At 49.2% G+C, this 14,996-nt stretch overlaps 1 protein-coding gene across 1 annotated transcript in view; it reads right to left on the bottom strand.

Annotated features, from left to right (window-relative positions):
- Window positions 1-10,497, bottom strand: part of LOC146074964 (long-chain fatty acid transport protein 2-like) — a 125,179-nt gene extending 114,682 nt beyond the window's left edge. The window contains exons 1-2 of the mRNA XM_083183723.1: window positions 9,995-10,497; window positions 5,453-5,662 (exon numbers count right to left, since the gene is read on the bottom strand). Of these exons, the coding sequence (XP_083039849.1) occupies window positions 5,453-5,662; window positions 9,995-10,469 (685 nt within the window). The 5' untranslated portion in view covers window positions 10,470-10,497. The remainder of the gene's footprint in view (window positions 1-5,452; window positions 5,663-9,994) is intronic.
- Between the last annotated feature and the right edge of the window lie 4,499 nt (window positions 10,498-14,996).

Genomic DNA, 14,996 nt, shown 5'->3' with positions numbered 1-14,996 from the left:
AGTAGAAGTTAAGAAGCTTAACTACTTTTGTGTTGGTGATAATTGTGAATAATTACTGTTGCTGTCATAGAGTAAATGTCTTATTTGTAATGCATATATTGTCCGTATGTTGACCTTGTTATATCCTGCTATACGGTGTTTCCCCGTTCAAGTTTCTAAAGCAAAAGCTGGTATCCCTCGTTGCTGGCCTAGAATAAAGCATCAATAGAGAAAGTGTGTCCTCTGGTTTGTGTAGCCATCCTATAGTAAGAGAAGACTCCCGACCGTGAACAAGGGAAGACGAGTGGGACCGGCTGCAGGAGTGCCAAGTAAGGAGGTACCCTGTTCGGTGTCTACATCTTTCGTGGCGTCACGAACAGGATTACGGTCAAGTCGGAGTATAATCTAAACCTAGGATGGAAGCACCACAGGCCGGGGGTGGGCAGGCACCCCCTGTAGCCCCCAACGCTGACCAACAGGTGGCGGCCCCAGTGGTATTACCTGCCCAAGTAGCAGCAGCTCGTGCTCCTGTCACACTACCCTACTACTTCGGGGCCCCATGGATGCTGACCTATAGTGGAGACGCCAACAAGGGCGCCACGTTCACGGCATTCAAAAACCAGATGAAGTCAATGGCCCAGCTCTACGCTCCGAGTGAAGAGCAGAGGGTACAAATCTTAATCGGTCAACTCACGGGCTCTGCCCTCAGCGAGGTCAAATCGTGGGACGACGGCCAAAAGAAGGACACCGACCAGATCTTGACTCAGCTGTCCGCGATCTTCGAGACCACCACCCTACCGGAGTTGAAGATGCAGCTCTATGGTCGAAAGCAATTACCTGGCGAAACCCTCCGCGATTTCGCCCTAAGCCTACAGAAGACCCTGAAGCTCATCCAAGCGGCTGACAAGGATGAGGTGCGTAACGGCGACGAGGCACTCACTCTCCAGTTCGTAGAGGGAGCGGCAGACCCTAATATTAAAACCCAGCTGCGGATCCTCAAGATGCAGATGCCGGGGAAGCCCTTTGCCGACTTCAAAAATATTGCGATCCGAACCATTGGGAATCACACGAACCCCGAAATAGAATACCCGGAGATGACGGGGGCTCGAGGTTCTGTAGCTACGAGCTCCGAACAAGTTGCACGGCCAAGGGATCGGCCCAATCAGGGTGGCCAACCACCAGCGGACGACTCAGATCAGGCCCTCCAACGTCAGGTAGAAGATCTGGCCCTCGGGATGGCAGCTATGCAGCGGGACATCCGCCAGCTGGCGCGACAAACCACGTCAGACAACGAAGAAGCCAGATGGGGGGCCGACAGGCAGCTGTCAAACCGGAAGCGGTGGGACTCGCCCCGGGAAAATGGGAGACAAGCCTCAGACCAATTCGACCATCAAGGCCGGCCCATCTGTCGACACTGGCAAGAGGCCGGGCGCGTCGAGAGAAGCTGCCCCTTGTCCGACCATTTAAACTCCAATGCCCCGAGGGAGAGGGTCGAACCTCGGGGAGAACACCGGGAGTAGACCCAGACCCGGATGAATGGTGGGCCCAATATGTAGGACAATGCCCGAGGATCCCAGTGGTGATCAACGGAAGAGAGGCAGCGGCCACGATCGACACCGGGTCACAGGTCTCCATGATCCAGCTACCCACTCTCCAGAAGTATTGGGGAAAAGAAGTCCCGCTTAGACAGCCCCCCACGCAAGTGACAGTGGTCGCTGCCAATGGACGGGAGGTCATCTGCAACGGATACTGGGAAGCCGATTTGCAGATTGGAAGAACACGTTTACCCAAGCAGGGGTACTTAGTGATCACCTGTGGGGAAGGAAGAGTCGCCCCCATCATCCTGGGCATGAACATCTTAAGGAATTGCCCTGAGGAGCTGATTGCAGCGTTAAAGCAAGAACCAGTTAACCAAGAACAGGCTGGAGAGATCACCCAACAGCATATCATCTGTGTCCAGGGGAGCCAAGTGGAGAAGAGAGTGCTGGCCCCGCGTACCCAAGGGACGGTCAAGTGGTTTAACATCCGAAGGGGATATGGCTTCATCAACCGGAACGACACGAGGGATGACATTTTTGTCCATCGGACAGCCCTAAGGAAGAGCCACTCGCGGAGACTTCTGTGCAGTCTCAGAGAAGGCAAGACGGTAAAGTTCGATGTGGTGGAGGAGGAAAAAGGTGCCAAAGCGGTGAACGTGACTAGTCCAGGTGGGGTGCCAGAGAGAAGAAACCGGCCGGGCCCCGACAGGCGTCCTTTCCGCAGGCGTGCCCATTGGTGCCAAAGTGGACAGATGGAGGCACCGATTTCCCTCGGCCCAGTCTCACGGCATCTACTCTCAAGAGTGAACCTTGTCCCCGCCAATAGAGGAGGGAAGCCGGTTGCAGAAGAGGAGTGGGATCGCCTCACCCCTATCGTTGACAGTCATCCCTGGCGTCGATTTCACCATAAATGGGAGGCCGAGCCCTACGTGGTCACCAAGAGTCCGACGGCAGCAATCGAAGTCCACCAAAGCAGAGAATCGGACGGGGCTCGATTGCAATGGGTACATCGCAACCAACCTAAGTCATACTCTCGACAGATGGAGGCCCCTACCGTCGCCCCCGGGAGCATGCCCAGAGGCCCGCAGGAACTGCTGTTGAACGAAGGGTGGAGCATACCGTCCATCCCGGTTACACTGACCACAGAACCTGTAGAAAACTACGTGACCCCGGCGCCAGGAGAAGAAGCGCCAGCATTACCGGCAAGGCGGACCTCCCGAAGTACTAAGGGTACGCTACCAGCCCGATACCAACAATAAATTCCCTAGCCCTAAGGGCCTGTCATTATTGTATATAAATATGTAATACTGTTGTTTATGATGCCGCTCTTAATTTATAGTTGTTGTAATGGTATACCCTTGTGTGAGAAAGAGACTTTACTTATTCTGAACTTTGAGCGGTTCGGACTTGTTTCTACGATAGCGTGGCGTGAGGACACGACCACAAAAAAGTAGGGGCGGATGTAAGCCCCAGGAGAAAGGAAGAGGAGGAACGGAAGGAGGGGGCAGGAAGGAGGAAGAGGTTAGGAGGCACTCACGTGGGGAAGAGCGTGGAGCAGGAGGACGGAGCAGCCGGGAGAAGAGGAGAGTAGAAGCGCGTGGGAGCGCTCTGAAGCAGGCACCGGAGCGGGTGAGACGCACGCAGCGGTGACCCCCGCCGACCTCAAAACGGGTGACGCAGTGCAGCAGCGTCCACCCGCCGGGCAGCAGCAGCAGAGCGCCCGTGACCCCCGCTGACCCCCGCCGACCTCAAAGCGGGGGACGCAGTGCAGCAGCGTCCACCCGCCGGGCAGCAGCAGCAGAGCGCCCGTGACCCCCGCTGACCCCCGCTGACCCCGGCAAGTAGAAGAAGAGGAGACGCGGCGCGTCTGTACTGCCGCAGCCAAGCACACTGACAGCGGGGAAGAGCTGTGATCCCCGCTGACCCCACCGTGCAGCACACTCTGCAGGAAGTGGCTCGGAGACGGTGCCCACGCTGACCCCCTTACAGCAGGGGCTAAGAGAGATCCCCTGGCTGGGAGAGACGCCAGGGAGGAATTGATGGGACGTCCAGAGAAGCAGACACCCTAACCGTGAATCCGCCCCTTGGGGCACCCTGGGAGCTAATTTCCCCCCCTGTACACTGCACCTTGTTAGGACCGGCCGTACACTAACTCCCCTGCCCAGTGCCCCCAAGCTCTGTCCAGTGCCATAACTACTAGCCTTACAGACTTTGCTGCCCTAAGGGCTCAGCTATTCTGCACCTGCCTGAGAGCCAAGTTCCAGCAGGGACCAGGAGTAGATACCCAAGGTGGACGGCCTATACCCCAGTCGCCCTCACCAACTGCACAGACAGGAGGACAGTGATAGGATCCTGACCCTGAGATGAAGGAGAACTGCCATTACCTGTAAGGGAGAATATCTCTCGGGTCCATAGCCCCACCCCTTTATGTTTGCCGGTAAGGAAACGTAGCCACTATAAGGGCCCGGAGGCCTCCTTACCCCTTCGGCAAGACTTACCGTGTGGTGTAGACCATAAAAGTTAAGTTGCCTGTATTTGGCCACCTCACTCTGCTGGAGTAACATTGCCACCCAGTGGCCACGGGATAAAAGTACTGAGACCCATAGACACAATTAAGTCCTATGCATAGGCTCCTGTGGAGAACTGACCGGTCTTAGTTAACCATAGTACCCGGGTACATAGGTGTAAGTGGTGCGGGATTAATATCGCTTGATATGGAGGTTGTGATAAGTAGAAGTTAAGAAGCTTAACTACTTTTGTGTTGGTGATAATTGTGAATAATTACTGTTGCTGTCATAGAGTGAATGTCTTATTTGTAATGCATATATTGTCCGTATGTTGACCTTGTTATATCCTGCTATACGGTGTTTCCCCGTTCAAGTTTCTAAAGCAAAAGCTGGTATCCCTCGTTGCTGGCCTAGAATAAAGCATCAATAGAGAAAGTGTGTCCTCTGGTTTGTGTAGCCATCCTATAGTAAGAGAAGACTCCCGACCGTGAACAAGGGAAGACGAGTGGGACCGGCTGCAGGAGTGCCAAGTAAGGAGGTACCCTGTTCGGTGTCTACAAACACATGTGAAGTAATCCGCCTCCCCTCACGGGGCTCACTGGACTCGCCACGCTTTGGGCTCGGTGGCGAGCCACACTTTTACATTCAACTGTATGCCAACATGGAGAGTGGGGGTGTGAACAGGTTGGGAGGACACGTAACGCGCCCCCTCGCGGGGCTTGCTGCGCTCGCCACACTTCGGGCTGGCATGGATAGTGGGGGCTTTTCAGGAACACATTCACACCTGCCATATCATACATCTGAGAAAGTAATGACAACATGTGTTAACTGTTAACTGGATTTTAGTTTTAGGGCCAGATGTATCAAGCTTCAAAAGTGATAAAATGGAGAGTGATAAACAGCCAGCCAATCAGCTCCTACCTGCCATGTTATAGGCTGGGTTTGAAAAATGTCAGGTAGAAGCTGATTGGTTGGTTGTTTATCACTCTCCATTTTATCACTTTTGAAGCTTGATACATCTGGCCCTAAAAGGAGAAAAGATCACAACGGGAACACTACACTGATTCTGACAGAGACGCTGGTTACGCGGCCACGGGAACACTACGCTGATTCTGACAGGGACGCTCGCGGGAACATTACGCCACTTCAAACTGACTACGCTAACTATGCTGGCTCTGACTGACTACGCTAACTACGCTGGCCGCGGGAACACTACACTGATTCTGACTTCGCCGCTACGCTAACTACGTACCGGGCGCCCGGCTAATGCACAGTACCCAATATACAGTATATGTGTCCACTGTAAGATGGCCTCCTTCACAACGCAGTGCTGTGGTGCACAACTAGTGTAATGTACCACTGATATTAAAGAAAAGTATTTAACTACTAACTGAAAAAAAGTTAATAAGAAACAAAACAATGGTTTACCTGTAGTTCCGGATGTGTATATATACAAAGCTGGGGTTTTTGTGGTAAGATCTGATCGAAGAGATACAGGAACTGGTTCCTCAGAAGCAGCTTCCACTTTGTCAAGTAGACTGAGAACTCCATCAGTGCTGGATTCTCTGCTCAGGTAAAACACCTGCACTCCTTCCTCTGCCAGCGCAGGTAACACTTCCTCCACAGCACTCTTCAGTTCTTGTCACAACAAAAGAGGTGTTATTATGAAGGCCGAACCACAAATATGTTATTACCCAATATTATTTAATAAATGTAATTGCAAGATAGATAAATAGATACAGTAGATGCATGCCAGTTTTTCTTTTTGTCTTTACACACTGCTACGACTCTCTGTGCTTATAGGGTACACTCACACCTAATGAGCATTATTATTGACAACACAATGCCTGAACCTGAGCAACACACTCAATTATTGTATTTATTCTTTATTTATTTTTGTCCATCATTGTTTTGAGTACTTTTTTCCCTGTTTTTTAAATATTCCCTCTGCTGGCTTGGACTGGGGTATGCAAACCAATTGGTGCACATTCATTGGTTTTTGCAGGTCTAAAGGAGCCCACACATGCACCGTTGCCGGCGGTGCGATGCTGTACGATGGGGTGCGCGCTCCCGCGGCACCTCATCGTACAGTACAAAAAGTATGTGCTGCACATACTTTTTGTACTAGCTTTTTCTAGCATAGCATTGCATGCACATCGTATGCACAAGGCATACGATGCGATGCTATGTGTGCTAGTTAAGCCCACAACGCACGCCGGGATCGGTGCGTGTGTGGGCTCCATTAGACTGGTGTTGGTTAACTATGTTTAGTGATTACCCCAATCCTCCACTGTCCTCTAGCATCCTCAAAAACGGTCTGCATTAAGGGTGCAGCCATTTTCTGTGTTTCACCTTTTTTATTGCAGACGGAGCCGGGAGAGCAGGGAGACGGAGAGCCGGCAAAAGGTCCTGTGGCAGACGCAGCGGAACGGTAACAATAGCCCCGCAGCCCCCCGGCGCCCTCACCTTCCAAGCGCCTCCCCGCCACCGCGGGGGCTGCGGGGCGATAGTTACGCCACTGATCGCTCAGCACAAAGCACTGCACCATCTGTGACTGTCCGTGTTCTTGAAAGAGTGAACATGGGCAATGACTACAATTTGACTGCATGTCTCTGGCAGCAATCGTATGCTGTCTAGGGAGGAGTTCTGAATCAGGCCCTTAATTCCAAAAAGATTCCCCGATTTTTTTCTCACAATTCAAAATTATACTGGTAGGGAATTCACCTTCAGACAAAAGTAACCCTTGATTGTGTGTGCATAAGTCCTGCACAATATGTAAGCACTTTAGAGATACCTGATAATAAAGTAAAAAGATGTGCTTAAGGGGTGTTTACATATGCATTGCCTCATGCTTGTAGACGCTTAGCTTAAAAATGTAGATTGAAGTCTTTGTAAACACATATTTACTGCATAAAAGCTTATTAAATCACACATAAAAACAATGTGGTTTATTTTTCATTTTACCTGTATTTTAACCCTTTATGGCCCATTGCATTAATATCACGTGAATTCCGGTGATGGCATGGTAATGTAGACAAACGAGGCCCTAAGTAACCCCCCACAAACCTGGTTTGGTCATTTTAGTTTTTAGTACATAAAGCATTGCAGTTCATACAGCATAACATTGCTATTCATACCAATTTGATATTTTGTTTCCCTAGCATCAGTATGAAAATGTTCACAGGGCGGGATGCACTAATGCAAAAATAAGGTAAAAACACTGTTATCGGAGTTGTTACTGTATTTTTGAATGCACTAAAACCCGATCGCCAGGTTACCGGCTATGGGCTTCTAATCATGAACCACACCACCCCGCACCGACCCCCACAATGATGTGCACCGCCCCACCTCACCTGAGTCCGGGCAGCCTCCTGCTGTGCTGCCTGGAACAGTGACCTCCTCCTCCCTAGCCCCATACAGTACTTCCCCTTCCGGTGCAGGGAGGAGGAGCCAGCGGAGTCCCTGGCCCTGCAGCAGCAGCCAGGTAAGGGAGGAGGGGGAGCCGCTGGGAATCCGCTGCCAAATCGCCAGACCCATCGCAAAGGGCAGCTCTTAATGCAAAAGCTGTCCTTTGCAATAATAATTGCATATGTTAGTGCATATGCGCAATACAGTCGGCAAAATACATTGGAACAAAACCATGCTGCACTGCACATGTGGGGCAGTTGTAACATGTGCAGAAACCGTTATTACCTTCTAGAAGGTGATAAATAAGAAGTTGATTCTGTTTCCCATAGCAACATCCCATGTGAAATAGAACTCCCATCTTAGTAAATTTCCCCCTTGTGATTTTGAGCTACTTTTAGCTCAAAATCCCCCCCCCCCCCCCCGATATGTGGAGGTGCTTATGCGCGCTTTTACATGTCGCCGGGTGCTGCCGTCCATTGGGCTATTTCTTTTAGCTGAGTGAACAACTTTCCGTAGTCTTGTATTATGGAAAGGGGTTCACCCCCTGTAAAAATAGCTGGGACAGGCAAAAATTGCTCAGTTTGTATGTGCTATTTTGCCCAGCATGTATGGACAGGGTTGATCACTGCCATCGCTGGGGAGGAAAGCCGCTCAGTGCATACACACTGACAAGGCCGCCAATAGGGGGGTGCTCTGGGTACAGCTGTCCCAGGCCCGGCCTCTGAAAGGGCCCAGGCAGCTATTTGCCCACACAACCCCCCTGACTGCCTCCGGTGCGCTGAACAAATGGGGTTAGCTACGGCAAATATTAAAGCACTATTAAAGCACAGATATCAGCTTTGAGTGTGTTACTGGACAGACCTTTGGCAGAGGAAAGAATGGTCAAACGATTTGGCAGGGCAATGAAAAGAATTAGGCCGCCAATAAAGTCCATTGTAGCACCCTGGGACCTGAATCTACTGCTGACAGTGTTAACAAAAACCCCGTTTGAACCATCAGCAGACTGTCCATTAAAGTTCCTAACCTGGAAGGTGGTGTTCCTGGTAGCCGTGACTTCAGCTAGACGGGTGAGCGAGCTACAGGCTCTGTGGATCGAAGAGCCGTACTTAGTAATATTCCCAGATAGGGTTGTATTACGGACACATCCAGACTTCATTCCTAAAGTGGTGTCAGCTTTTCACCTGAACCAAGAGATAACTTTGCCTGAATTTTACCCGCAGCCAACAAATGAGGAGGAAGAGGTCTGGCATAAATTAGACTTGGTCAGAGCAATATCGCTGTATCTGGAAAGAACTAAGGCTTTTAGATTGACGAAGCATTTGTTTGTGATCCCAGAGGGAATAAAGAAAGGCAAAGCTCCGGTGAAACAGACTATATCTCGATGGATCAGAGAAACTATATTGTTTGCATACAAAAAAGAAGGCAAGGCGCCACCACCCATCGTTCAGGCGCACTCTACCCGGGCAGTGTCGACTTCCTGGGCGAATAAGGCGAAGGCGTCAACTTCTGAGATTTGCAAAGCAGCGACATGGTCGTCTATCCATACTTTTTCAAACCATTATGCACTTAACGTTTCTACTGCCCACTTTGGGAAGCATGTCTTGCAAGAAGCTCTTTCTGGTTGATTGGCTTCTATAGATACATTAAATATTTCATGCAGCATTTAGCCCTCCCGTGTGTTTACTTGGGTATGTCCCAGTGTTATGGCTGCCATGGGGATCGTAGAAGAAAGAGTCAAATTATACTTACCGATAATTCCTTTTTCTTCCTAGAGATCCCATGGCAGCCACTGGTTTTTCCCTCCCTGTGTTATGTGTTTTTCTCCAGGACCTATGTTACGGAGACATGAAAAGACATAGAGGAGAAGGTGGAGGAGGCTATTATACCCCAAGGTGGGCGGTCCTAGAGAAAATTATCCTGTCTAAATCTATGGGGGAAAAGAACATCCCAGTGTTATGGCTGCCATGGGATCTCTAGGAAGAAAAAGGTAAGTATAATTCGACTCTTTTTGCCTTCCAATGTTGACGATATAGTCAACATCGGATCGGAATCGGATGTAGATCGCAAGGGTCCCGATCCGATTCCGATGCGCGTTCACGTATCGCAAGGCAGAAAGTCTTGTCTGCCTTGACTATATAGTGCAGATCTGCACTATATAGTCAAGATTGTATGCAAATCGGATGTGCCTTCAGATACTATCCACGATCCGATCTGATCGGATCGTGGATAGTATCTGAAGGCACATCTGACCGTGTGTACACACCATAAACTCTTTCTGCACATGTTACATCTGACCAACCTGCAGTGCACATGGTTTTGTCCATCTGTAAAAAATTATAGCCTTTCTAACCGATATGAATCAGGCCCCTAGTATTAGGACATCTTTACAAACCAATCCATTATGGCTGTTTAATCAAAATAATCATCATCATCATCATTATTATTATTATTATTATTATTATTATTATAATAATATTCCAGTATAAAATAGCAAGAGAAACATATCATGCAAATTGCTACATATTTTATAAATGGATTACAACTTAAATCCCTATCTCCTACCTGGGGCAGCAATAAGCACTTTTGCACCACTGCACTTGAAGCAATGCATAAAGGATTTTGCACGTATATTGTAGTTCAGACAAGCCATTGGGCATCCTAATTTGGCTAGTGCCAACCAAATCCAGACATATGCGGGCTCATTACCCATGAATATACCAACGCAGTCCCCCTTTTTCAGCTTTGCGCATTTCTGTAAAGCCCATGCCGCTTGGTTACTTTTAAGATCTATCTCCTTGTAGGTATAGGACTGGTCTTGGTAAAAAATAAACGTCTGGTCCGGTCTTATGGACACTTGTTTCAAAAACATATCCACCATGCCAAAATAGGGGCAGCGTTGAACTTCCTTATCTATCTTCCGCATGTAGCCACCTGCTGCAAAGAAGAACTTTATGTCCTGCCACAAGTAGGAAAAGAAAAGTCGTTTCAGCATCCATAGTAGTGGAATCCCGAGGAGAGCCGTCTGTAGTGCAGACATCTCGTAGAACAGTACTGTGGAAGAAGTGTTTGATCACATACAAAGAAGCTGGGAAAGGTGTGTTCTGTATAATCATTATGCAGCAGAAAGAATGCTATGGTGTACTCTGAACTCTGCAAAGGTTGTGTTTCATACCTTTAACCTATTACAGTACGTACCCTGTCACCACTGTGACCAAAGAACAGTGGTGCTGTAATAGGAGTTATTTTCTATAAGGCAACTTAAGATCCAGCAGCGGCACCAGCTTACTTTCAGTAGGGTGACTGCTGGTGCTGGATATGCCTGGTGCTGGGAGCTGCACATGCACAGACACCGTGGTGCAACTGCACATTCAGAAATCCCTGACTTGTATGGACTGCATTGGCCGCAGGCCATTGAAGCCAGATTGGGCAGAGTGATAAGCAGGGAGTGGCATGCAAAAGGAAGCCATCTCTCTGCTAATTGTAGTCTTTTTTGGCAGTCCTAGAGGGAGGAAACATCCCATATATAACCGCATATATACTCCATTATATAAAAATGCAAATTAAGTAAACTTACAGCAACCAATCTATATAATACAAATTATGTATTCAGGGGCGTAAGGAGGGTGCTCTGGCAAAGTTTAAGCTCCAGGAGCCAAGGAGGAGTGAGAACGCACTGCCGGCCCCCTCTCCTCCTCTGATGCATTGGGAGATGGAGACTGGTGGGGAAGCAGCGCTGCAATGGTGCAGAGTCTCCATCCAAATGCAGATGGAGACCCCACGCCCCTCCAAAAATGTCTGCCGCCTTAAAGGATACAGGCGTTAGTGTTACCCCTACACCTTTAGCATTTGTCAGGGGAGTGCCGGGCACCCATGGCTACCCGGAAGTGTGGATTCCTGGGAGTGCTCGCACATGGTGCCCCTGCAACCCCTGGCAAGGAAAATACATGTAATCCTCCTGGCAATGGGCATTTAACCCCCCCCTTGCAACAAGCACTTAACTTACCCCTGGTAATGAGCATGTATCTCCCCTAGCAATGAGCACGTAACCCCCCTAGCAATGATCATTTAATCCCCATGACATAGAGAATGGCATAGAGAATGTAACCACCCTCTGTCAAAAAGCATGTAACCCCCCTGGCAACAAGCATGTAACCCCCTGGCAACATGTATATGACCACTCCTGGCAATGAGTATTAATCATCCCCGGCATCGAGCAAGAAACACACCCCCCCCTGGAGCCCGCCCATGAAGCTAGTTAGTGGCAATCTGTGGCAGGCACCAGCTGCCCCCCGTGTTGGACAGCAGCAATCCACGGCAGGCACCAGCCGCCCTCCCTTGCTGGTCAGCCGCAGAAAGTCAATCTGCGGGTAGAGCCTGCACCCACCCCCCTGGAGCACAGTAATCCATGGGTGGTGCCCGCTGCCACCCGCCCCAGGAGCCAGGCGATTGGTACCTGCACCCCTCCCCTGTGGACCGGGTCAGAGCGGGTGAGCGGAGGGGAGAGGGGGAGCGTGGCAGGCGGGGGGTCACCTGGGGCTTGCACCGACCTTGGACAGAGACCATGCAACACCACCATGCTCATCTGCTCATACTGTAGCTGCAGAACTATCAAACACCAAAGACCATGAGAAAGAAGATGCAGATCTACTATTATCATTAGAAGCAAATAGCAACCCAAACTTTGGCCAGGGATGCTGCGACCACACACACTGCCTTTATATTTCAGTACATACCTCTCTATATATTCCCTCATCAGTACGGCAGATGAAGTCACCCAGAAAATGACAAGAGGGACATTTTCCTGTTGATTTGGGCATATAGGGGGTGATTCAGATTCAATCAGAAAGGCACAATCACTCTCTAATGGACAAAACCATATGCACTGCAGGTGGGGCTGATGTAACATGTGCAGAGAGAGTTACATTTGGGTGGTGGGTGTACTTCAAACTGATATCTATATTGCAGTGTAAAAATAAAGCAGCCAGTATTTACCCTGCACATAAACAATAAAACCAGGGGTGCAATTATGATGGTACGGTGTCGTACGGCGTACCGCTAAAACATATTATGCCGGTACCCCGTACTGCCATAACAAAAACTCGTAGAGCACGCACTTCGGATGCGCAGGTGTGCACCGTGACGAGACAACCCCTCTTCCTGCGCTCTTGGCAGCAGTTTGCTGGACTGAAGCTCCCTACGCTGCCCGTGGTGGCCAACGTGATGAGCGTAGCATGCTTTATCCGCTGCTACAGACACACAAACAGGGAGTTCCAGGCGCTGCTCGGCAACAACAACAAGTTCAGCCGCACGATGGGGGCGGGCAGCCTGGTGGACATCATGCCCTGGCTGCAGCGCTTCCAGGACTTCCAGCAGGTCAACAGTGACTTTTACCACTTTGTCCATGTTCCTGCAGCACCGGGACATGGCAGTATGGAGCGTAACCAGGGACATGATGGACGCCTTCCTCCACATTCCAGGGGCGAACGGGAAAGCAGCTGCTGCCCTGGGTTGTACAGAAAGGAGGGACGAGGGGAAGAACAGTAACCCAGGGAACCACCTGCTGGAGGCTGAGCATGATCCAGCCACAGTCTGTGATATATTTGTGGCCAGCCAGGACACCCTGTCACTGCAGTGGCTGATCTTCTTCCTCATCAGGTGAGGGGTCCACCCTAGCATCTACCCATCCATCCTGCCATATACCCATCCATCCTGCCATATACACATCTATTTTACCATTATACCCTCCCATTCTACCATATACCCAGCCATCCTGCCAAATACCAAATCCATTCTTCCATATACCCAATCTATCCTACCGTATACCCATCCATCCTGCCATATACCACCCATCCTGCCATATACCCTCCCATTCTGCCATATACCCATCCATCCTGCCATATACACATCTATTTTACCATATACCCATCCATTCTACTATATACCCAGCCATCCTGCCAAATACCAAATCCATTCTACCATATAACCAATCTATCCTACCGTATACCCATCCATCCTGCCATATACCACCCATCCTGCCATATACCCTCCCATTCTGCCATATACCCATCCATCCTGCCATATACCCACCCATCCTGTCATATACCCACCCATCCTGCCATATACCCAGCAATCCTACCATATACCTATCCATCCCACCATATACCCATTCATCCTGCCATAAACCCATCCATCATGCCATATGCCCATTCATCCTGCTATATACCCAATCCATCCTACCATATACCCATCCATCCTGCCATATACTTTGCTGCCATTCGCACTGGCATTATATCTGTGCCCATCCATCCTTCTATATACCCATGCATTCCCCATATACCATGCTGCCTCCCAAATGTATTGTCTTCCCAAGAGGCATTATAGCAGTGCCCATCCATCCTGCCATATACTGTGCTGCCTCCTATCTGCATTGCCAACCCCAATGGCATTTTAGAAGTTCCCATATATCCTGCAATACACTGTGCTGCCACCTATTTGCATTGCCATCCCCAGAGGCATTAGAACTGGACCCATCTATCCTGTAATTGTATTGCACAATTAGGCAGCAGCATACAGTAGAAAGTAGGTTTTATATTACAATAACTGCAATTAATAGAATAACCATTGGAAAAAACATATACAAATTGGAGCAAGTCAATTCACACTGCAGCAGATGGTGAAAGCCTTTCCCTCACTTACTGCAATCATTAAGGTTTGCTGATTTATCCTCATTGATCCCTTGGATTTATTCCCGGTTTACTTGTGAAACATGGGACACCTCAGCAGTGTTCCCTCTAAGCTGTGCGCGCGCACACAACTCGACGAGCGTGCGCACAGACATTACAACAGAGCGCACAAAGCAGCAGTGGTCCCTTTTTGCAGTTGTGGACCCAATTAATGTGTGTTTTTACCCAATAACTACATTGTGTGCTGTGTTTTTAATGTTTAAATGTTTAATATCTTTTTGAAGTAAAGTTAACACAAATGCTAAACGTCATTTTCCAGTTATATATAGTGACGCACAAAAATTAAAATTTCCTTCCAAAGTTGCACAGCCAAAAACTTTTACCGCACACAGCGTTCGTAAAATTAGAGGGAAGATTGCACCTCAGGTGACTCATCCGCTAAACTCAATGCTCCCTAATGGGCGTTACGGTGTTTGGTATATAACGTGTAATGGGCATTACGGTGTGTAGTTTTATATGTAATGGGCATTACAATGTGTGGCATAATGTGTAATGGGCATTATGGCATGGGTAATAAGTATTGGGTGTGTGACATGTAACAGGAAATACTGTGTAGATTTTTGCCGCGTGGCTTTCGGCATGCAATTTCCCTATTTATGGTTTGTCTGGCTCCTATACTTTGATCCTGGCTCCTACATTGTGGGGGTTATTCAGGTTGATTCGCAAGGCAGCGAATTCGCAGCCTTGTGAGTCCACTAAACCCCGCCCGGCGAACGACCGCCCCCCACAAATGCACCCAGTACCGAATTGATCTGAATTAGGCCCTTTGTGTGCAGGATGCAATGCACAAGCCCAAACAGAAATGTCATTGTGTTCTAAAG

Source organism: Crinia signifera, chromosome 4 (genome assembly GCF_055691185.1).
Source record: "Crinia signifera chromosome 4, ASM5569118v1, whole genome shotgun sequence".
Classification (NCBI taxonomy): domain Eukaryota; kingdom Metazoa; phylum Chordata; class Amphibia; order Anura; family Myobatrachidae; genus Crinia; species Crinia signifera.
The sequence above is the reverse complement of the archived record's forward strand: the minus strand, read 5'-3'. Positions and strand labels throughout refer to the sequence as shown.